The sequence below is a fragment of the Hypanus sabinus genome, chromosome 4 (genome assembly GCF_030144855.1).
Source record: "Hypanus sabinus isolate sHypSab1 chromosome 4, sHypSab1.hap1, whole genome shotgun sequence".
Classification (NCBI taxonomy): Eukaryota; Metazoa; Chordata; class Chondrichthyes; order Myliobatiformes; family Dasyatidae; genus Hypanus; species Hypanus sabinus.
The window spans coordinates 72,820,939-72,846,256 of record NC_082709.1 but is presented as its reverse complement, the minus strand read 5'-3'; the positions used below and the strand labels follow the sequence as shown (position 1 = coordinate 72,846,256).

Sequence of the window (25,318 nt, the reverse complement as noted above, 5' to 3'; positions counted from 1 at the left end):
GTCATGAACATCAACAAAGCCAGCCACAGATCCAAGTTAACTGACCAACACCTCAGATCCATCCTGAGAATCGCCACAACAAAACTAAATCCAGACTTTGATGCGCTGGCTAAAAAGGGAGACCAACAACACTGTTCCCACTGAAATTAAAAATAAGTTTCTTCGTTGTATTATGTAAAAAATGCATTTGAAAATATGTTTTTCAATAAGCCTTACTTGGTTACATGTCATTTCTGTTAAGTGATGGACATGAGTAGTGCGCAGGTACACGTATGATCTCAAAATAAAAAATGCACTCCAGATCAAATAACGCGCTCCGCATACTGGCGCGCTGTCACTGTTCTGTCCTTGTGCTGGTCGTTGTTGAGTTTTGGCTCAGGGGACAATTGAATAAGAAGGAGCAGGACAAGTAGACCTGCATCTCCTACCGTTTTTGAAATAAAGACAGTCAGGAGGAGAGTGATGATGATAATATCTTGAAGGATAACAGAATTTTCAGTGCTTTAAAATAATAACTGTTACTATTAAAAAAAGCTGTATTTTATTCATTTAATTTTCAGTGTTTTAAAAGTCATTTCAATAAATAGCTAAATACCATGGGACTTCAAAGACAGATATTTTGTTGTAATGCATTTGTTCATTTTCAATTGAAATTAAAGCACGTTTTCTACATATCCCATGATATTTTATTTTCTCTTATGAGGTGTATTACCAAAACACTCCGTCCATCTGCTCCTGGTCCGGCCCCCCTGTCAAATTTTAGAACCCTCTGTGGCCCACAAGTCAAAAAGTTTGCCCACCCCTGTGCTAGACAAATAACCTCTTCCTGAATGCCAACAAGACAAAGAAGGTGGTTATCGACTTCAGGAAAACTTGAACCACTCACATTCTTCTTTCCATCTGCAGCACAGCAATGAAAACTGCAAGCAGTTTCAAATTCCTGGGAGCACACATCTCGCACAACTTCTCACAGTCCCAGAACACATTTGACATAATCAGGAAAACTCACCAATGCTTCTGCTTTTTGAAGAGGCTGAAGAGAGTTGGACTATACACACTAATATTCACAGTCTTCTACAGATGCACAGGATAGGGCATCCTAACACGATGCATCACTGCATGGTATGAAAACTGCACTGTGGCGGACAGGAAAGATCTACAAAAGGTAGTCCAAACTGCCCAATGCATCACCACCAACTGCCTACCCACCATCAAGGACATCGAGTGCACACAGAAAGATGCCGGAAAAGGGCCGGTACCATCATAAAGATCTCACCCCACTTGCTCATGGACCGCTTGTCCCACTCCCTCAGGGAAGAGGCTACATGGCATTCACACCAGGATATCAGACTCAAAAAAAAATTACTCTTCCCAAGCAGTAAGGCTTATCAACACACCCACCCATTAACCCACCCCTCCAAGCACCACTATTTTATTGTTTCCCATCAGTCACCTTATGTACAGATGCTTCTATGTCTAGCATCACTTTAATCTACGTATATAAGCTACCGATGTTGATAGTTTTTTTTATTATTGTTATTATTGAGTTTTTTATGGTGCTGCATTGGAGTCGAAGTAACAATTATTTTTTCTTTACACTTGGGTACTGAAAATGACATTAAACAATTTTGAATCTTGAAAATACACAAAGCACACCGGCTTAACATGTCAGAAATTGAACCAGGATGAAACACTCATCAGTACTATAAAGACAATCATATAGTAAAACATGATTTTTCCAAGGTCTTTTGGGAGCTCTTACTTATCAAGACATTTATTAGAGATCTGCTGCTTAAATTCTGAATAAGGCAGGCCAGTGAAAGTCCTTGGTTTTGAACTGCTTAGTTTCTCTAAAACCAAATGAAGCCGATCTAAAGAGACATCTCTGAAAAAGCAGGGCCAGCATGTTTCAGTGTTGATCAGTGTTAAATTTAGCCTGCTAACTCTGATAATGCACCATTTTTATACATATGAACTTTTGTGGTAATAAACCTGTTTTACTCATTAATAATAATGAAATTAGTTCATTAATCACTAAGGACTTTAGTGATGCTGGGGAAGCTGATTTTCTGAACTACTGGGCATTATATTTTAAATTAATTTTTAAGATGCTGCTCAAAAGACAATAATAATTAAACATTTGTAATGAACCTAGCATGCCAGAAAGGCAGGAACCAGGCACCCACTGTGCGGTCAGAGAAGGACAGTGTGTGAGAACCTGGGCACCTAGTGTGTGACAGAATGTGCAGGAATCAGGACCCAGTGATTCAGGCACCATTTCACTGGGATTTCTGAGCAACTGGATAATAAATTAACAGGGTTTTACTTTATATAGCAAATCCAAAACAGTAAGTGCTAGAACACTCTGCTACTCCTGTAAGGTTCACTGTGGATCTTACGTCAGAACTGAACCACTGGAGGAACGGAGACATGTTCCGCTGGAAATATTAACACCTTTTCTTTCCACAGAAGTTGCCTCACCTGCCAAGTGCTTGCAGCATTTATTGTTTGTTGTATTTTAGATTTCACAAATATGCAATTTTTAATTTTCATTGATTTATACCAGAATCTTGTTAAAGGTCCACTTTCTCATCTTCTTAAACAAAGAAAAAAATCACACAAATAGTTAAGCTAGCATTAAAAGAGTGACGTAACATTCATAGCTGATTCTGAGTCACAGAGTGCACCACTTTTTGTCAACCCATGCAAGGGGCAGAGCAGCACTGAGCAAAGTGTACTGGAAAGCAGTGAATCATCATTGAGCAGCTGGAAGACATGTCTTTCTGTCACCTTTATAATAACATGAATTAAGCAGTTGGTTAATTATGGAATACAAACATTGCATTATTATGTTTCAGAATGAAACATTTCACAATGAAATAGATACAAAACTAAAATGTCTATATTCATGGTCACTTCAAAGTAAATTTATTATTAAAGTACAAACCATATGCTACCCCAAGATTTTTTTTCAGGCATTCACAGTAAACACAACAGAATCAATTAAAGACTATGCAGAGAGCATGCATTGTGGAGTCCTTGAAAGTGAGTCCATAGGTTGTGGAATCCTTTCAGGGCTGAGGTGAGTGAAGTTAACGAGGTAATAAACCTGTTTTTATTACCATGCTAGTTAACGAGCCTGATGGTTTAAGGTAACAACTGTTCCTGAATCTGGTGGAGTCGGATCCAAGGCTCCTGTACCTCCTTCTAGATGCCAGCAATGAGAAGTGAACATGGTCTGGATGGTGGGGGCCCATGATACTCATTCAGTGGTGTTTTAAAACCATAGGACCCCCCCCCCCGTAGTGATACACCCTTTCACTGGTTGAAGGGCCTCTCCACCCAAATAAGCTCCCCCATATTCTCCAGCTGAAGACTAGATTGAGGTCCTTCCCCACAGATCAAAAATAGGAATAGCCAAGTAACGTTCATGGATTTAAGGACTGTTCAAAAATCTGATGACGGAGGGAAGAAGTTGTTCCTAAAATGTTGAGTGTAGGTCTACAAGGCTTCTGCACTTCCTTTCCTATGATAATAATGAAAAGAGGGCATGGTGAAAGTTCTTAATGATGGATGCTGCCTTCCAGAGATACCTTTTCAAGATATCCTCTGATGGTTGTGTTTGGCTGAGTCTACAACCTCCTGCAGCCCTCAAAATTGCACATTGGAGCCTCCATACCAGACGGTGATGCAACCTATCAGAATGCTCTCCACTGCACATCTGTAGCTATTTGCTGGAGTCTTTGATGACATACTAAATGAAGTATAGCCTCTGGCATGTCTTATTCTCAATTATATTAAACTGCTGGGCCCAGGATAGATTTCTTCTTTACCTTCTGCAGTCTGTGCTTCAAAGGGATGCCTTTAAGTTTGGAGCTCTGAGTTTCTTGACCAAGCATCAGATGTACACTTGGCCACAGGTAGCAGTTGGGGCAGGGGTATATTGCTCCTGTAAGATGTGGGAGACTAGGAAAACTCCCGGTGTCCCTGATGAAGTGCACCTAGCTGCAGTTCCTGACTGGCAACATTAAGTAACTGGAACTGGAGTGGTACATCCTTCTTATCAAGCAGGATACAGAGATCAGCACAGATGAGAATTTTACTGAGGTGGTTTATCCACTGAGTCTATACGGGCAGAAGTCAAACAAATGAAAGGTGGAATCTCCCAGATGAGATTCACCTATAAACAGCCCTATAGCCGCTGGGACAGAGACAGATATGCAGGCAGATTAGGGAAAAGTGCAGAAACAGTAGGGCTGTTGTAGTGAGTAACTTCAATGTCCCCCATATAGACTGGGACCTTCTCAGTTCAAAAGGTTAGAAGAGGTAAAATTTGTTAGGTCCATCCAAGGGTTTCTTAAATCAGTAAGTAAATAGTTGGTTGAGAATTTAGTCTGGCCAGGTAACTGACCTTTTAGTGGGATCACAACTCAAGCTTTAAGAAAGCTATCAACATGGATAAGAATAGACCTCGTGGGGAAGTATTAAATTGGAAGAGGATAAACTATGACAATATTAATCAGGAGCTAGGGAGAATTAATTGAGAACAGCTGTTTATGGATAACCACATCTGATACATGGAGAATGTTAAAAGACTCACTGCATAGAGAACAGGACTGATATTTTCCAGTAAGGAAGGAAGGACAAGAATGGCAAGCAATGTTCCCTCTAATTTTCTTTACAGTTGGGCTGACAAACTATTGCTCTGAGCAGGAAATTTTTTACACAGCCCGAAAACTACATATCCCTTTAAATGTTTTTATGTAATATGCATACTATGAATATTTGGAATGAAAATGTAAGAATCACATACTTTTGACTTTATTTATTGAGAGATACAATGAAAAACAGTACAACAAAGAAAATCTTTCACACTTCATAAACTTCTTTTTCTCATCTGTCTTTATTCTGGCTGTGTGGCAACAAAGGCTATGTGTGCAGGAGCAATTCAGTTACTGTGCAGCCGCGTACCCATGCAGCTTAGAGGGAACCTTTGATGAATATAGAGGTTGTGAATTTAGGCAAAAATAAAATTGAAGCATATACAATGTTAAGGAAACTGAAATCAAACAAGCTCTTAAGAAACACAAGAGAGCCAGAAAAGAACTTAAGATGGGAATCAGGAGAGCCAAGATGGCCGATGAAAAGTCCTTTGCAAGAAGAATTGAAGAGAATCCTAAGGCTTTCTATGCATACGTAAAGAGCAAGAGGATATCTAGGGAGAAGGTAGGACCACTCAACGACAAAGGATGGAATATGTGGTTGGAAGTAGAGTATACCATTGGGGTCCTAAATGAGCACTTCACTTCAGTATTCAGCAAGAAGACGGGTATGGAGGATGGCAAGATCAGTAGAGCATAATACATTAGAGCATTTTAAGATAAAGAAAGAGATAAGTGTTGAGTCTCTTGAATACATTAAAGTAGAAAATTCTTCAGGACCTGATACAATATTCCCCAGGTTATTAAGAGAGGGATGTGATGAGATTGCTGGGGCCTTGACCAAGATCTTTGTGTCCTCCCTAATTAGGCCAAAATCCCAGGGGACTAATACAAGATATAGATATTACAGAGTCTCACATCAGTGATAGGGAAGCTACTGGAGGGGATCCTTAGGGATAAGAGTATCTGGAAAAGCATGGCCAAATTAGGGACTACCAGCAAGACTTTGTGCGGAACAATCCTGCTTTACATACTTGAGTTTTTTTTTGAGATCATAAAGATGATCAATGAAAGTAGAATAGTGGATATTGTCTTTATGGATATTGGTAAGGCATTCTACAAGATCCCACAAGGTAGGCTTATCCAAAAGATTAAGATACATGGTATCCTTGGTGAATTGGCTTGCCCATAGAAGATTCAGGACAGTGGTTGATGGGTCATAATCCAGTTGGAGGTTCATTACTCGTGGTGTTCACGGGGATCCATACAGGGATCTCTGTTGCTTGCGACACATATAAATGGTTTGAATATAAATGTGACAGGTGGGTTAGTAAGATTAAAGATGACACGAAGATTGAAGGCATTATGAATAGTCTAAAAGATTGCCAAAGGTACCTTGGCATATAAATCAATTGCAGATATAGGTTGAGAAATGGCAGATGGAGATTAGTCCAGACACATATGAGGTGTTATACTTTGGGAACTCAAGTGTAATGGGAAAATACAGTTAACGGCAGAACCCTTAACAGTGTTGGCATACAGAGGGATCTTGGGGTAAAAGTTCATTGCTCCCAAAAAAATGATCTCACAAATTGATATAGAGTATTAAAGAAGGTGTGTGTACAAAAGGTTTTCCTTTATAAGTTGAGATGATATTTTGCAGCTTTATAAACTCTGGTTAAACCTCATTGTGACAACTGCATTCAATTCTGGTCATCCCATTACAGGAAGGATATAGAAGGTATGGAAAGGGTACAGATGTTAACCAGGATACCCAAGGGGAGATCTCAGAATTTATAAAACTGTGCAGACATAGATAACATTGACAGCTAGTACCTTTTAGTCCTGGGTTGAAATCTCTAACACTAGAGGGTATGTATGAGATGAGAGGGGAAAAATTCAAAGATTAGTTTCAGCGCAAATTTTATTTTATGCACAGATAGTGGTGGGTTCTGGAATGTGCTGCCAGGGGTAGTGGCAGATAGGACAGTGGTACTTAAGAGGCAGTTATAGAGGCATGTTAATAACAGAGAATGGAGAGATTTGGGCCATGTGCATGGGGTAGGGATTAGGTGACATTAGCTTAATTAGTTCAGCACAATACTGTGGACAAAAGGGCCTATTCCTGTACTGCTCCATGTTCTGAAAGGAATAGATCCCCTCAGTTGCCAAAGTGGTAATCTATGCATAGAACTGAAGGATGTGAACAAGATACCAAATGAGCTAGAAACAAAATTGCTGGAGGAACTCAAAGAATCAGGCAGCATCTGCAGAAGAAAATGAACACTTACATTACAGGTTGAGGCTCTTCATCTCACTGAAAGAGTGGAGGAAAGATAACCATTATAAATGAGCAGGATAAAAACTAAATGAATAGTTCTCATCGGTATTCATCAGAAAGAATGCCATGGAGACTGGAAAGTTAAGCAAGACAAGGGTAAATTGATAGTCTAGAATATATCCACATCAAGAAGGATGAAGTGAGAGAAAACTTTGAACACATTAGGGTGGATAAATCACTAGGATTCGACAGGATCTATCCCAAGATGCTAAGGGAAAAGCAGAGATTGTTGCAGCTTTGCTAGCCACCTAATTACAACAATGGAAGTAGGGATAAGCCTGTGAACTACGGGTTGGTGAACGTTATTTCGTTCCCAGCAATGTTGCTGGAAAACAGAGGGACTTGTGTGCACTCACTTGAAAGACATGGACTGATTAGAAGTTTGAATGGTTTTTTGCAGAGCAGTATGTGTCACACAAATGTGATTGTTTATTTGAGCAGGTAACCAAGGAGACCAATGAATGCAACGTTGTGTTTATGGACTTCAGTAAGGCTTTTGACAAGGCCCACAAAATAGGCTGATCCTGAAAGTGATGTCACAATTTAAGGTGTTTTGGTGAAGTGGATCCGAAATTGTCTGAGTAGTAGGAAGCAGCCACTCCCAATACCCTTTGCTTCCACCAGATTTACAAACTTGCTCTTCACTCCACTGTGACAAATACAGCATTGCCCAAAAGTCTTAGGCACCGTAGCTATATACAAGTACACCCCTTAGAAGTTATCATGTTTTATTGTTTTACTGCAGTGAATTGCAGTGGATTTATAATTTGACTTTTTTGACACTGGTCAACAGAAAAGAATCTTTATGTCAAAGTGAAAGCAAATTTCTACAAATCAGTCTAAATTCATTACAATTACACAAAAAATAATTGATTGCATAATTACTTTCCCCCTTCAAGTCAGTATTTAGTAGATGCACCTTTGGCAGCAATTACAGCTTTGAGTCTGTGTGGATTGGTCTCTATCAACTTTGGACATCTGGACACTTCAATCTTTCCCCATTCTTTTTTTTTACAAAACTGCTCAAACTCTGTCAGATTGCATGGGGATCAAGAATGAACAGCCATTTTCAAGTCCAACTACAAATTCTCAATTAGATTGAGGTCTGGACTCTGACTTCGCTACTCCAGGACATTAACTTGTTTGTTTTTAAGACATTCCTGTGAAGCTTTGGCTTTATGCTTGAGGCCATTGTCTTGCTGGAAAACAAATCTTCCCCCAAGCCATACTTCTCTTGAAGACTGCATCAGATTTTCCTCCAGGATTTCCCTGTATTTTGCTGCACTCATTTTACCTTCCACCTTCACAAGCCTTTCCTGGCCTACTGCAGTGAAATATCCCAAAGTATGATGCAGCCACACCAGGCTTCACAGTAGGGATGATATAATAAACCTGATTCTGATGTGTTTTTGATGATATGCGATGCTTGGTTTATGCCAACCATAGCATTTAGTCCAATGGCCAAAAAGCTCAATTTTGGTTTCATCAGACCATAGAACCTTCTTCCAGCTGACTTCAGAGTCTCCCACATGCCTTCTGACAAACTCTAGCCGAGATTTCATGTGTTTTTTCCCCCCAAAAGTGGCTTTCTCTTTGTCACTCTCCCATAAGGCTGTGACTGGTGAAGCACCAGGCAACAGTTGTTGTATGTGCAGTCTCTCCCATCTCAAGCCACTGAAGCTTGTAGCTCCTCCAGAGTTGTCGTAAGTCTCTTGGTGGCCTCCCTCACTAGTCCCCTTCTTGCACAGTCACTCAGTTTTGAGGACTGCCTGTTCTAGGCAGATTTACAGCTGTGCCATATTCTTTCCATTTCTTGATGATTGACTTAACTGTAATTCAAGGAATATTCAGTGACTAGGAAATTTTCTTGTATCCATCTTCTGACTTGTGCTTTTCAGTAATCTTTTTGCCGAGTTGCTTGAAGCGTTCCTTTGTCTTCATGGTGTTCTGGCCAGGATACTGACTAACCAGTAGTTGGACCTTCTAGATACAAGTGTATTTTTACTACAATCAATTGAAATACCTTGACTGCACACAGGTTCATATATAGCTTGGACACCTTAACTAATTATGCAACTTCTAAAACTAACTGGCTGCACCAGTAATGATTTGGTGTGTCATATTAAAGGGGGTAAATACTTATGCAATTATTTTGTGTTTCATATTTGTAATTAATTTAGATCACTTTGTAGAGATCTGTTTTCACTTTGACACGAAAGAGTCTTTTTCTGTTGTTCAGTGTCAAAATAGCCAAATTAACTCCACTGTGATTCAATGTCATAAAGCAATAACACACAAACGCCTCCCCAGGGTTTGGGAGGGGGCGGTGGTGGCTGAAAACCTTCTATAGGCATTGTATACATGTGCCTAAGATGTTTGCTCAAAACTATACATTAGATAGAATCCTTTTTTTCCCAGCACAGTGGAGTCTAAAGCTAGAAGGGAAAGACAGCGAGAGGGGAAAGAGAAGAGGGCAGAAATTTAAAGGAAATCTGAGGACAATGATTATTTGGAACTAACTGCATTTGGAGGTGGTGGAGACAGATATTCTTATGCCATTTAAAATATATTCAGACAGATACTTCTTAGAAAGGAACTGAGTAAAGAACGTGAGACTAATGCAAGCAAATGGAGTTACACAGAAGGATATCCTGGTCAGCTTAAAAAATGTGTGCCAGAAGGATCCATTACTGGACTGAGGTAATGCACTGGGTGTCATTCAGTAACTATGCGATTTGCCTGGGCAAGTACTAGGCAATGAATCTGGTCAAGTGACAGATCTCTCAGTGGGAGAGCATTTTGGAGATAGTAACTACAACTCCACAACCTTTACCATAGCTTTAGAGAGGGACAGGAGCTGATGGCATGGAAAAATATTTAAATAGTGAGTGCAGGGAAAGGGTGGTAGGGTGAAGGAACCATGGTTGACAAAAGATGTGCAACATCTAATCAAGAGGAAGAAAGGATTGGTCAGAGCCCTCGAGAGTTATAAGATGCCAGGAAGAAACTTGAGATTAGACCTAGGAGAATAAAAGGGGACATGATAAAATCTTGGCAAGTACGATTGAGGAGAATTTCAAGGTGTTCTGTATGCATGTGATGATCAAGAGGATGACTACAGAAGAAGTAGGAGCAGTCAGGATAAAGGAGGAAACATATGCCTGGAGTTGGTGGAGGTAGGGGAGATCCTTAATGAATACTTTGCTTCACTATACACCAGTGAAAGGGACTCTAACGAATGTGAGAACAGTATAGACAGGGTAATATGTTGAAATCATAACTTTAAGGAGGATGTGCTAGAACATTTACAAAGCATTAAGATAATTAAGTCCCCAAGGCCGGAAGGAATACACTCCAAGTTGCTACTAGAAGCAAGGGAAGAAACTGCTGCACCTTTGGAGATGTCTTTGCATTCTCACTGCCATAGTAGTACCAGAAGACTGGAGGGTGGCAAATGTTATTCCTTGGCTCAAGAGAAGCAATAGGGATAATAGTGGTAATTACAGGCCAATGGTTGGCAAATTATTGGAAAGGATTCTTAGAGTCAGGAAGTATATTCTGAATAGGGATGATCATCATGGCACACAAGCCTAATTGAATCTGCAGGGCTGTATTCTGGGACCCCTGCTTTTTGTAATTTTTATAAATGACTTGGATGAGAAACTGGAAGGGTGAATTAATAAGTTTGAAGATGACATGAAGGTTGGTGGTGGTGTGGATAAGTGTAAAAGGTTCTCGTATATTAAAACAGGACATTGACAAGATACATAGCTGATCTGAAGAGTATGAAGTGATACACTTTGGAAGGTTGAACATGAAGGCAGAGTAAAGGGTTTTAAGTAGGATTCCTAGCAGTATGAGGTCCACATCCATCAATCTCTCGAAGTTGCTGCACAAGTTGATAGAGTTGTTAAGAAGGTGTGTGTTAGAAATGCATCATTTGCAGCAAATCAACTCAGAAAGGAAATCTTAGATGGACACAGGGAGGAAGGAAAAGTGGAAGGTTACGTGGGAGGAAAGAATTAGATTGATCTTGAAGTAGGTTAAAAGGTTGGCACAACATCATGTGCCAAAGGACCTGTACTGTTCTGTGCAAAACTATGCCAGTTCAGTACTGAGTTATTTTGCTGGAAAGAGTGAAGGTTGATTCAGATAAAGTTAGTAGAGTTGGCAAAACTTACATTTTTTGTGCTTTATTAAGGGTGGAAAATGACAGCTTATAAGTGCACAAGCACATTTTTCTCCCTGGAGCATAAGAAAACAAACAAACACAATGTTAAATAAATCTCAGCAATTCCTTATTGCTGAAGAACTTGTATCTGGTTAGAACTTACATCTATTCAATGCATGTGTCACAGAGGCCCATTTCTTCCATTGTTCTATGATGTGGGTACTGAAATCACCTTCATGTTAAGTTTTCTTTGGTGTTTCGGGGTGCAATTTATAATGTGGGTTATCTGGTTAGATAACATTTCTAGTACATCTAATTTTTAGTACACTCTACTTTGTAGATCCCAACTCAGTCTCCACTGCCAAAGTGTTTTGTTACCATGTCATATCTGCGTTTCTATTATTTCCTGTCATGACTTGCACTGTTTTTTTTTCCCTTAGTCCTGGAATCAAATCCTTTTCGAATACTGTTTTATGCAAAATAATCAATTTTGTACATTTCTGTTCGATTCAGCAATAATACAATAGTTGGTACAAGAGCTTCATGGAGTTTTTTTTTATTCCTGACACAATACTTAACCAGGAAACACAAGGGATTAGATGTTGGAATCTAGAGCAAAAAAAATATGCTGGAGGAATTCAGTTGGTCAGAGGGCAATCATGGAGGCAAATGGATAGGCAATATTTCAGGTCAAGACTCTTCATCAAAATATTTAAGAACATGTACTATTTAATTTTCCGGTTGAGGTTCAACATTTATCAATGTATACAAGGAGGTTTTACCAGTTTTATTTTCTAGATAAGGAGGTGACAGTAGAAGGGTAGTAGAACTGGACTGACATGAAGCTAAAAGGGGCAGTATTTAGAATTTGGTTTGGGTCACTTTACAGCTTCATTCCATATGTTGGTACAGACAATGTTGAAGTAAAAGCTGCAGCCCATTTCCAGGCACAGTATTTAAAATGAAAGCACTTAGGAATGGATTCATGAATCATGCTCACTAAGTTGCATCTCCCATAACTTCTGCTAATTTGCTAATCACTCTGGTAAGGCTACATCCCTATTAGTCATCAATGACAACATGAATTATGTCGAGACAATGCAATGCTGAATCTACTGCTATTAGGTCCTTAGTCTGTCTGGTATATAAAGAAACTGAAATAATGTATTCAGAGCACAACTTTGCAAGCAGTTATAGTTTGACAAAGGATAAAACTTCAGAGTAAGCAAATAAGGTCACCAATATGAGCTCACTTTTATGGCGACACTATTACCTTTGTTAGTCTTCCAATATGTACAATTATTGTAAACATACAATAAAGAGTGAAAGCAAAATAAGCAGTTAAAGTTACTCCCAGGATAATGATATAGATGCACCAACTACAAGCTTTGGAGCAGGGTTCCAACTCTTTTTTATACCATGGGCCCCTAGCATTAACTGAGGGATCTGTGGTTCCAAGGTTGAGAACTCCTGCTCTGGAGGATCTATGACATTTGATCTTTTATGCTAAATTGCACTTTTGCATCAAAGTCTAAGAAAACCAGAGATGCTAATGTCTGCAAGGCAACATCCAACCCAAAGGAAGTTTGCATTCACCCAGTTCCGCTATTCATGCCAAACCGTTTAAGTATAGTCTGCCCTCCTTATCCGCGGGTTCCGCATGCACGGATTCAACCAACCGCGGATCGGGAAAACCCAGAAGTTATCTCTCCAACATTTGTTTGAGCATTACAGACATTTTTTTCTTATCATTATTCCCTAAACAATACAGTATAACAACTATTTACACTGCATTTACATTGTATTAAGTATTATAAATAATCTAGAGATGATTTAAAGTATATGGGAGGATGTGCATAGGTTACCACGGATCAGGATCGAGAAAAAAACGCAGGTTCTCTCTCCAGCACTCATTGTTTGAGCACGTACATACTTTTTTTCCTTGTCTTTATTTCCTAAACAATACAGTAAAACAACTATTTACATAGCATTTACTTTGTATTAGGTATTATAAGTAAGTCGGAGCAGGTACATCCGGTATTATTTATCATTAGTCAAATGCTTGTCTTAGTATATAGTACATGTTTTACCTTTCTATGCATATAAAGCACTTAAGAAATGTACGTATTTCAATAATTAAACCACTACATTGCTTAGTAATAATTGCAGCTTTCATTGGGGCAGGGCCTTTCACATGCTCCATTATTCTCACTTTATCCTTTAAAATTGTTCCGATCATTGACCGACTGTAGCCTAAGGCTTTTCCAATGACCGACAGCGTTTCACCTCTTTCCGATTGCTTTATTATTTTCACTTTATTTTCAATCACGATCGTTCTCAGTCAATGGAACAGAAACACTGTGAGCGGCGGGCCCCGAACTCCACTGGGTCCTAAAGTCCACCGTGCTAAGACAGGCTAAATGAGGTCTGGAGCTCCACCGGGTCCTAAATAAGGGACTTGAGCATTCATGTTTTTCAGTATCCGCGTGGAGTCCCGGAACCAGTCCCCCTTGGATAAGGAGGGCCAACTGTACATGCAGCTTTACAAGACCATAAGGTACAGGAAAAGAATTAGGCCATTTGGCCCATCAAGTCTGCTCCACCATTTCATCTTGACTGATCCAATTTTCTTCTCAGGCTCAATCTTCTCCTTCTCCCCATATAACTTCATGCCTGACCAATATAAAATCTATCAACCTCTGCCTTAAATATACATAAAGACTTGGCTTCCACAGCTGCCTGTGACAACAAATTCCACAGATTCACCACTCTGGCTAAAGAAATTCCTCATCTCCATTCTAAAACGACATCCTTCTATTCTGAGGCTGTGTCTTCTAGTCTTAGATTCTCCCACCACAGGAAACATCTTCTCCACATCCACTCTGTCAAGGCCTTTTACCATTTGATAGGTTTCAATGAGGTCACCCCTCATTCTGCTGAATTCTAGTGAATACAGGCCCAGAGAGATCAAACTCTCTTGATATGACAAGTCATTCAATCCTGAAATAATTTCTGTGAATTCCCTTTAAACCCGCTCCAGTTTCAGCACATCCTTTTTAAGGGGCCCAAACCTGCTCACAATTCTCCAAGTGAGGCCTCACCAGTGCTTTAAAAAGTTTCAACATTACATCCTTCCTTTTACATTCCAGCCCTCTTGAAATTAATGTTAATATTGCATTTGCCTTCTGCACCACACGCTCAACCTGCAATATTAACTTTCAGGGAATCCTGCACAAGAACTCCCAAGAACCTTTGCAACTCAGATTTTTGAATTTTTTCTCCATTTAGAAAATAGTCAACCCTTTCATTTCTTCTACCAAAGTTCATGATCATATATTTCCTGACATTGTATGCCATTCCTTTGCCCATTCTCCTAATCCAAGTCCTTCTATAGCCTCTATTTCCTCCAAGATACCTGCCCCTCCAACTATCCTCATACAGTTTGCAAACTTTGCAACAAAGCCATCAATTCCAACATTTAAATTATTGATATATAATGTAAAAAGAATCACCCCAACACAGACCCCTGTGGAATACTAGTCACTGGCGGCCAACCAAAAAAGGCTTCTTTATTCCCACTCTTCGCCTCCTGCTAAATAGCCACTGCTTTATTCATGTTAGAATCTTTCCTGTAATAACATGAGCTCGTAGCTTGTTAGGCAGCCTCACCCATGGCACCTTTTCACTAAAGCCTTCTGAAAATCCAAGTACACAACATCAACTGATTCGCTTTTGTCTAACCTGCTTGTTACTTCTTCAAAGAATTCCAATAGATTTGTCAGACAAGATTTTCCTTTGAAGGAAATCATGCTGACTACGGCCTATTTTATCATATGCTTCCAAGTACCCTGAGACGTCATCCTTAATAACTGACTCCAACATCTTCTCAGTCACTGAAATAGCCCATAGTTTCCTTTCTTCTCTCTTTCTTCCTTCTTGAAGAGTGGAGTGACATTTACAATTTTCCAGTCTTCCTGAACCATTTCAGATTAGAGTGATTCTTGAAAGATCATTACAAATGCCTCCTCCACGATCTCTTCAGCCACCTCTTTCAGAACTCTGGTGTGTATACCATCTGGTCCAGGTGACTTAACTACCTTCAGACCTTTTAATTTTCCCAAGAACCTTCTCTCTAATTATGGTATCTTCAGGCATTTCATGCCCCCTGACACCTGGAATCATAGACTATTTCTGGTTATAATCCACAATGGCCACAGAGGAGGAAGATTCCTTTATATCACAGACTCTACAACAGCAACATGGCCCAGCTTATTTACTCATGCAGTCTGAAAACACTCTGGTCTATCATTTTGTGATCTGCCAATATCTATAGCCTGGTATATGTTCAATTTGTGTGCCATTGGCTTCCAGAGAAGCCACCAGGACAACTGTATTAGAAAATTTATTTTGTTTCAGGATTTACTATATTTACACTGTTCTTTTCCCCCACCCCATTATGACAATTCAGGTACTGAAAGTTCATGTATTTGAAAGTTACAAATTAAATTGACATAGTATGTGAAAACAAATAAACAAAATGTATACAAAGAACTGAACAAATTTACTAAATATAACAATCCTAGGTACTCAGTTCACAGCCAGGAGGATACTAAGAGGTTTTGCATTGCGAAGCATTACGGGGGCTCCAAGGTCAATTTTTGTAATCAGCATTTTCTGTGGTATGCCACTGGTCAAGTCCCAAGGGCACCAGACTAGTGATTTTCAACCTGTATGCTGCTCATCAATTTAAATTAACAAGTTCACTAATTCAGGTGCACAGTTACAATATCTCAGTCATAGCATTGCCATGCTTCTAATGACCTATTCATTCTCATTCTTAGTTTTCTGCCCATTCACAGGATCCCAATTTCCCAATCTCATATCCTCTGACCTTATTGACCAACCTCTTGTGCCAGAACTTATTGAAAGTTTTCCAAAAATTCAAAAACACGACCGGTCATTATTTTTACTGGTTACATCTTCAAAAGGACACTGCCACATTGGAGTGATACCCCTTTTATAATCTACGTAACCAATGTTCAATCCCATCCTTTTCTGCATTGTCTCTTATCAAATCCTTCATTTATATGAGTACTTCTCAGGTTATATGACATTGCACATAAGGTCACATCATCAATTGTATTTTCAGCCATCTAGTCTCCTTTGATTTTTCTTGAATCTTTTGGTCACTCATCAACCTTTACACTTGAGCCAATTTTTGTCTGATTATACTTCTGTTCAATGTTGTGAAATTTCCCTTATTTAATATTACACAATGATGATTTATATACATTTCAAAAATTCCAAATGTGACACAAAAAGTTAACCCGCAAGAGGGAAACATAGATAATAGATTTGAAGGAAGCAGCAACAGCCAGTAAGTATACATCAGCCACTTCCAGGCTGGTAACCAGTATTAGGTCTGCAGTAATTTACAATATATATTACCAGAGAGTCGTGCTAATGGGCTATAGCAAATGATATCAAAACCAATGAGAAACAAAGCCAAGGACACATTTTAAGATATAGTAACAGATTAAGAGAAAGAGCAAAAAAAAAGTAAATGGAGTAAATGTGCAAAAATGTCTAGTTGTTCCATTTGGAAGGATGATAAAACAGAACAGATAAAGATAGTAGAAAGCTGCAGCACAAAGGGATTTTGATGATCTTGTACACAGAAACTAGCATATAGGTACAGCAAGTAATTGAAAAAACTAATGTGACAATGGCTTTTATTTCGGAGTGTTAAATATAGAGAAATCATGGTACATGAGGCCATGTCTAGACTAGTGTTAAAAGTTTTGGGGTTTCTGCTAATTTAGGGAAAGATATCACTGGAGTCAGCAGAAAGGTTTACTTAGAATTCCCAGATACTGACAGATAGATCATTTATGTGAAAGGCTGGACAGGTTGGGTTCAGACTCAGAAGTTTATAAAAGACTGAGGGTGATCTGACTTAAGAACTCAAGAAGGGAATTAGGAAAGTGATGAAAAAGTCTATGGCAAGTAGGATTAAAGAGAATCCCAAGGCATTCAAGAGCAAGAGGATAACCAGGGACAACTACTCAAGGATAAAGGAGGGACCATTTGATTAGATGCTGAGGATGTAGGTGAGATCCTTGATGAGTACTTTTCATCAATATTTACCAAGGAGGATAGGGAGACCAGTGCTGAGTGTATTGAAATGCTAGGGTGTGTTGAGGTAAAGGAGGAGTAGTGTTGGGTCTCTTAAAGAGCATCAAGTTGGTTAAGTCCCCAGGGCCCGATGGAATATTCCCCAAGTTATTGACTTCAAAGCAATCGTCCGATATTTCTCTAGGAGAACCACCTGGCAATGCCGAGATTGGTCCAGGAGTGACATGACCTGGGAAAAGATCTGGTTCTGCAACTCCAACCGAGGCCATTCTCTCAGTAACGGAGGTACTGACGCGTGTTTCGTCTTCTCTGCCTGAGCCATGTCTCCCTTTTCAACTGCTAACCAAATGGTACTGATGCCTGGGTCATCTTGCTGAGTAGTCACCACTTCCCCAGAACGCTATTTCTGAAGCTGATTTGTCTTCAGAGCAGTCATGTTACAGTAAACCTGGGGAATGGCATCATCAGAAGCTCACAAATGATCCACCGCTTGATCCTGCCCCTCTTTTCCTGCTGCCTTCACGGTGATGGTAAACTAACACATGGTCTTCACCCCGGGGCAGGAACGTTCTCCCACTCCTCATCCCTGACCAGTCCCTCATGCAGCCTTAAGGACAAAGCATCAGCATCAATGTTCTTGCTTCCCAGCAGGTATTTCAGGTTGAAATCATAGGCAAGCACCACCAACCACTGATGGCCTGTGACATCTAGATTAGCCGAGGCCAGGATTTAAGTTAGAGGGTTGTTGTCCATCGTCACCTCAAACTTGGCCCTGGACAGATAGTCACTCAGCTTATCCACCACTGCAACGCCAGAAATTGCAACTTACATGTGGGATAGCTTTTCTTGGAGAGCAACAGACTTCAGCCGACAGATGCAACGGGTCTCAATCTGGTGCCCTGATCCTGATGCAGGACGCCCCCTAAGCCCTCTCGGCTGGCATCAGTGTGCAGTACATATGGCAATTGGGGGTCTGCAAAAGCCAGCACCGGCGCCCTGGGTCAGCAGCTCCTTCAGCGACTGAAAGGCCTCCTCTCATTTTCCATCCCACTTTGGACAAAGGGTTCCGAGGGAATAAGGTACTCTCCACCCTTCTGTCCTTTCTTCCGCAAGGGAGGGTAACCGCACAGAAGCTGATTCAACAGGTGACTCACTTTCGCGTAGCCTTTCATAAACCTCCAGTAGTAACCACAGAACCCAAGGAGTGAGCACAGAGCACTCACAGTCTGGGATCTTTGCCAAGTGGTCACCACCTCTTATCTGAGCAGGATCTGTATCTACTCCGTCCCGTGCGACTATGTGCCCAACATAGCTAATAGGTTTTTGACAGAACTGGCATTTGTCCAGGGAAAGTTTCAACCCTTCAGCTGCTCCAGCATCTTTAGAAGCCTCGTTTCATGTTCCTCCAAGGTGGACCCAAACACTATAAGGTCACGTAGATACACCAATACCTCAAGTTCATATCCCCCACCATCTCCTCCATGACCCACTGGAAGGTTGCAGGGTCTCCCAATATGTCCTGGGGACCCTTTCAAACTGGAAAAAATCCCAGTGGACATATAAATGCCGTGTTTTCTTTGTTGGCCTCACTCGTGGGAATCTGGTAATACCCACTCCCCAAGTCCAGCACACTGAGTCACTTCGTACCACTCAGACAGACCAGCATGTCTTCGATCTTCGGGACTGTATTGGTCAGGGATGGTGCGCTATTCAGAGTCCTATAATCCACACTCATGTGTACCTTCCCATTCTTCCTTCGGGTCACTACTATTGGGGACACATAGGGGCTTTAGGACACAATGATGATCCCAGCTTCCTTCAACTTACACAAATGCTGCCGAATGTCTTCTACCTCTTCAGGGGCCAGTCTCCACGACCCTTCTCTGAAGGGTCCAGTTGCATGGACGATATCCCCAGAAAGCTCTTACCAGCGTTCTCCTTGCAGGCCCCCATGAGCCTCCTCACAAGATGGGTGTTGGTCCCCACCAGAATTGAAAATTCGCCCTTCTCAACAGAATCCGGACAAACCAGCACCAATGTATCAAGTACCTCAGACACTCCCACATTGGCCTCCAAAAACTCCAGCTTCACATAGGGATAATCACCAGCACTGATACCTCAGATCCCTAGTGCCCTGAATGGTGTCAATAGTAAATGTTTTAGATACCAGTTGTAAAATGAACAGTACAAGAACGTGACCTGCAACCTGGTGTCGAGTATGGCTTTAGCATAAATACCCTCTATCCATAGCGACACATTGGAGCATGGTTCTTCTAAGCCTTCAGAAATAGGGTCTTCTGCTTTCAGGAGTTCCTTGGTATATTGCTGGGAATATGTTCCCCTAGAGACACCAGGCTGTTCCCTTACTGGGTCTGGCCCAGACAAACCAAACAATCTCCTTTGTGTGGATGCTGCATGATGTGTTGCCCGGTTACAAATCTGAACCGCAAAATATCGGACAGTACACCATATGCAACTTAACGATTGAACTTTATAAATCTTAATTTGACTATAGGGTTAGTAAAGAAAATAAAAAGTAAAAGGGCCTATTTTAATGAAGCAGTCTAATGTGTACGTTGGAGCTCACGGATTCGTCCATTCGTTCCCCATCGACCTCCTCGGAGTGTCGCTGACCGTCAGACCCTCGCTTCAAGTCCACTCCGTATGTCAGTCTACCAACTCATTCCTTTCGCATCTTCTCGCTTCATCTCGTGCTGACAAAAAACCATGAAATCCCTGCTCCCAGCCTCACAAGAAAAAACAACACGCCTCTCACTGGATAGCACACATTCCAAAGGCCTCGTCATCTCTAGTCATAACCCAAATGTTGCTCTACAGAGAAACCATTACATTAACAGTGAAACTTTACAGACACATGAACGTGAGGAAAATGAAAGGATATGGACATTGTATAGGAAAGAGAGATTAGTTTAGTTAGCTATTTGATTACTAATTTAACCGGCTCAATACAACACTGAGGGCAAAAGGCCTGTTCCTGTGTTGTGCAATGTTCTATGAGTGGAAATTTAAGAGTGAAACTTGACAGGCTAAATACTGCAAGGATGTTTCCCCTTATGGGAAGGTGAAGACCAGAGGGCAGACTCTCTGAAGGCAGCTAGATACTAGTTTTATGGAATCTGGTCGTCCTTATGTATAAATAATATTGCAGGCACACAGTGTTTTATTCAATTCTTTTTGTTTTGAAGGCTGAGAAAACAGGTTGTTACCATTATGTAACGTTGTGGCAAGAACCACCTTACTGTTGACAGTTTGTTCGTTGCCTGAAGGTATTTATTTGCCCCAGAAGAAGTAACACAAAGATTTACTGGACTGATCCCTGGGATGATGGAGGTGTTGGTGGATGGTATAAGGAAGATGTTAAGATAAGGAGTGGACTAGGCTGAAAAATGAAAAAAGGCAGTTACATAAAGGGCTTTAAAATAAATATTGGTGGCTCTGGCAATTATAGAAGACAGAGGTTATCTCAATGAAAAGTGGGAAATCTCAATGAGATTGATCCTGGATTCTGGGAAATGTTTCCCTGTCTTAGAAAACTAAAACAATTGGGGATGTTGTTCACAGGCTCAGAATGTTGATCACTTTAGAATGAGACAGAAAAATTTCTTCAAACTGCTGCAATTGCTGTTTTGGCAAGAGCAGATCTGCAAAATTATCAACAAAGGTCAAAGCAGTGGTCCAGTTGCAACAAAATGGAAAACATGTACCAGAGCCTGTCAAGAAAGGACAATTCATGCAGATATGAGTATAACTCCAATCAGTGTCAGAAAAACAGTACACAGACAAAACTCTAATTTCTTAATATGAATGCAAGCACATTTGTGATAAGCTAACTGAATTTTTGACTTCAATAAAATCAGATGGATACTATGCAATATCCAATAGGAGACCTAGTTTCAAAGTAATCAGTGCAGTGAATAAAACATTCAAGGATACTTGAAGAATAAAATGGAAATGGAGGCAGGGCAGTCCCGAAATTTAATTAAAGGCAGTGGAAGGAAAGAATTTTAGCATAGAAACTCAAACCAGATTGATTTGAGTGCATCTTAGAAGCGACATGGGATAGAAAACACTTGTTTAAAATTATCTATAGATCTAGCACAGCACAAATCAGAAAACTTCAGATCAGAAAGTTTCAAGTTCCTCGGCATTCACATCCCTGAGGACCTCACATGTTCTGTACACACTAGCTGTGTGGTGAAAAAGGCACAACAGCACTTCTTTCACCCTAGGCGGTTGAGGAAGTTTGGTATGGGCCCCCAAATCCAAAGAACTTTCTACAAGGGACACAATTGAGAGCATCCTGACTGGCTGCTTCGCTGCCTGGTCCTCCCTTAACCGCAGGACTCTGCAGAGAGTGGTGCGGACAGCCCAGCACATCTGTAGTTGTGAACTCCCCATGACTCAAGACATTTACAAAGACAGGTGTGTTAAAAGGGGCCGTAGGATCATTGGGGACCCAAGCCATCCCAACCACAATCTATTCCAGCTACTACCATCCAGGAAGCAGTACTACAGCATAAAAGCCAGGACCTACAGGCTCTGGGACAGCTTCTTCCACCAGGCCATCAGACTGATGAACTCACATTGATTTGAGTGTACTCTATACAACTTTGACTGTTCTATTTATTATAAATTACTATGATTGCACATTGCACATCTAAATGGAGGCATAACATAAAGATTCTTACTCCTCATATATGTGAAGGATGTAAAAAATAAAGTCAATTCAATTCATGTATGTAATAAGGGTAAAACCATAATAATGAGGGACATTAATCCAAACAGACGCCACAACCAAAGTACTGATATAAAAAAAAATCAGAATGCACTTGTAAAGGGTACAGAAGGTGGGTGCCTGAATCCGTGTTAAAGAGGCAAAGAGGAACAGGTTAACAGGAAATCCTTACAGACCAGTGAGAAATTGTATTCAATAATAAGGAAATCAGGGAGAGTTTAAACATTTTCTGCCAGTCTCTGCTCCGCAGAAGACAAAGAAAACCTTTGAGAAATAATGGAGGGCTACTGGTCTAGAGGAAATAACAAAAGAAATTAATTTTCAGAACAAAATTAAATCCCAGGACCAGATATTTAGAAGACAATATAACCCCACTATTTGAAAAAAAGCGAAACAAAAAAAATCTATAAACCAGTTAGATATAATGAGGGAAAATACTAGAATCTATTCAAAAGTAATAAGGAGCTTAGAAAATAACAATAGGATTAGGCAAGGTCAACATAGATCTTTGGAAGGGTTATCATGTTAAATGAGCAGCAAGCAAGTAGGAAGCTTGAAGAGGATTTGAAAGCACTCCTGAAGTCACCTTGCTCGAATTACATAGAGCCCTGATGAGTGTATATCTGAAACTGTGTGCACATTTGGTTAATCTCTCTATAGGGTACGCTTAGTATAGAATGCAGCAAATGTTCATGAAATGGATTCTCAGAATGGCAAATTTGTCATACGAGATACTTGACTTTGGAGGAATGAGAGATGATCTCTCGCAACAAAGACAATTCTTTCAGGATATATACACAATTGATATTTCTCCTGGCTCGTGTGCTGGAACCAAAGTCACAACCCCATAGTTGTGGAATATGAAACATGAAATTTCTACACCAAATGGTGGCAAGTCTTAGAAGTTCACTATCTAAGATGGCAGTGAAGGCTCCATCATGGAGCTTATTTCCAGTAAATATCAAAAGTTGTTTAGATACTAATCAAGAGATATGGGGTTAATGCATGAAAGCAGCACTGAACTGTAAGATCCTTCACGAGGGCCTGAAGAGCACGCTCCTGCTATTTCGTTCCTGCAGCCAAACTGGAATGCAGAATAACCTCCTCCTTCTCGAGTTAATGTCAACATTTCCTCTAATTTGTCTTACAGCTGCACAGACCAACCATTGCTCTGAGCAGGACATTTTTACACACCTGAAAACTTGCGCAGCACTTCAAATGACTTTTTTTCGTAATATGCATACTATGAATACTTAGAATGAAAACTGAAAATTCACATACTGTTGATTTTATATACTAATTGAAGGGTATAATGAAATACAGTGCAACAAAGAAAATCTTTCATGTTTCATAAACTTTTGCTAGCTGCATCCAATTCCAGCTGTGTGGCAACAAAGGCTATGTGCGCAGGCGCAATTCCGTTACTGTGCATATGTTTTGCCTGTGAGTTACAAGTTGGACTCCAGTTTCAAAAACACAAAAAAGTCACGTGTCTACTTGACATCTCTATTAAGTATTTTTTGCAGTAATGTTGCTCACAAGCCACATAAAATACAAGTTCAAAACCTCACTGACAATTATTGCAATATCAAAATCAAACAATATGTAAGCACGGAAATGGCAAGGAATCCTGCCTGAAAATTGTTGAATACTGAAATATGGAAATGCAAAACGTAATGTGAGGTAAAAACTCTAACCTCTTTCAACTGGTCATTGCTTCCCCAGGATGCTGAACGTTTGTGAGATCCTTTCTTTTTTTCAGAGATCTCTTCTGCCCAGGCATTTGGAGTCTGTCAAGAAAAAAAAATCACTGCTTTGAAAACAAGCTCATTTGCCTTCAATAAACAAAACAAGCAAAAAATGCTGCATGTGTTGCAAATCTAATAGGTGGAAATCCTCACTGGAATATGCTGTATCATATGCTGTAGCGGGAAGAGGAAAAGACTTAATTTCAGATAACCAGCCTTCCAGTTTCTATCAAAACCTACTAGTTCTGATAAAAGATCAGCCTTAAGTATTGACACTTGATTTTCTCATCACTGGCCTCTGCCTGGCCTGCTGAGGACTTGCAACATTTTTTCTCTAGATTCCTAGCAACCTCAGTTTAAACACTTTGTTTTCTCCCTCCTGTTTCCATTCATCTACATACAGTTCCTCTAGACTTACCAGATGCAATTCACAACCCTTCACCACCTTTAGCCAGCAAAAGCATAATTTATACAAATCTCTTACTTTCAAACATCATAATTATCTCCTCTTTTCTCTACAACTTAAAGCACAATTTCTAACTTTTTCCCGGTTCTGACCAAAGTCATTGTCCCAAAATGTTTCTCACAACTAACCCCAACAATTTCTCCAGCAATTTCTAATTTTATTTTATATTATAAGCATAAGCAGTATTGAATCATAATTGTATGGAAATAGCTATCTGAATACTCCTCTTAATGAACTTAACATCATTTCAGGAAAGCTATCACTGTGCATAGGTACACCTGTGCATTAATGCAAATATCTAATCAGTCAATCATGTGACAGCAACTCAATGCATAAAAGCAAGCAAACATGGTCAAGAGGATCAGTTGTTTAGGCCAAACATCAGGAGGAGGAAAAAATATGATGTACGTGACTTTGGCCATGGAATGATTGTTGGTGCCACATGGGAGTGGTTTGAGCCTCTCAGGAACTGATCTCCTAGGATCTAGTAGAGTTTACAGAGAATGGTACATAAAACAGAAAAAAAGTCCAGTGAGTGACAGCTCATTGGGCAAAAGCACCTCGCTAATGAAAGAGGTCAGAGGAGAATGGCCAGATGGGTTCAAACTGGCAGGAAGGTGACAAATATTTAAATCACTACGCATTACAACAGTGGTACGCAGAAGAGCATTCCTGAACTCTCAACATGTCGAATCCTAAAATGGATGGCCTACAGCAGCAGAAATTCATGAACATAACTTCTTGTACCTAATAAAGTAGCCACTAGGTGTATATCTCACATTGTTTAAGCATTAGTAACACACAAAATGGTATTTGATCGTCAGCAGCGTTAGAAAAAAACAAAAATTCAACTAAATACTTCTAGTTTGGTGTCCCCAATTTAATTATCCTCACAATCTACAAACGCATGCATATTTTGTACTATTTTAAAACATTAAAAAAACATACAAATATAACTTGTCTCAAGTGACTTGATATGCACGCTAATAATTTTCTCAACACTGAAGCACTTCAAACAAAAGTTAGCAGCATGATTAAAA

General features: G+C 40.1%; 1 protein-coding gene across 3 annotated transcripts in view; it reads right to left on the bottom strand.

The window, feature by feature from the left end:
* The window catches only part of fam117bb (family with sequence similarity 117 member Bb), a 207,805-nt gene that overhangs the window by 114,614 nt on the left and 67,873 nt on the right, over positions 1-25,318 (bottom strand). For 2 of the 3 annotated variants that reach the window (XM_059967375.1, XM_059967376.1), the window contains exon 3: positions 23,762-23,854. The exons of the other annotated variant lie outside the window; for it this stretch is intronic. In XM_059967375.1, the coding sequence (XP_059823358.1) occupies positions 23,762-23,854 (93 nt within the window). The remainder of the gene's footprint in view (positions 1-23,761; positions 23,855-25,318) is intronic. 3 annotated transcript variants of the gene reach the window in all.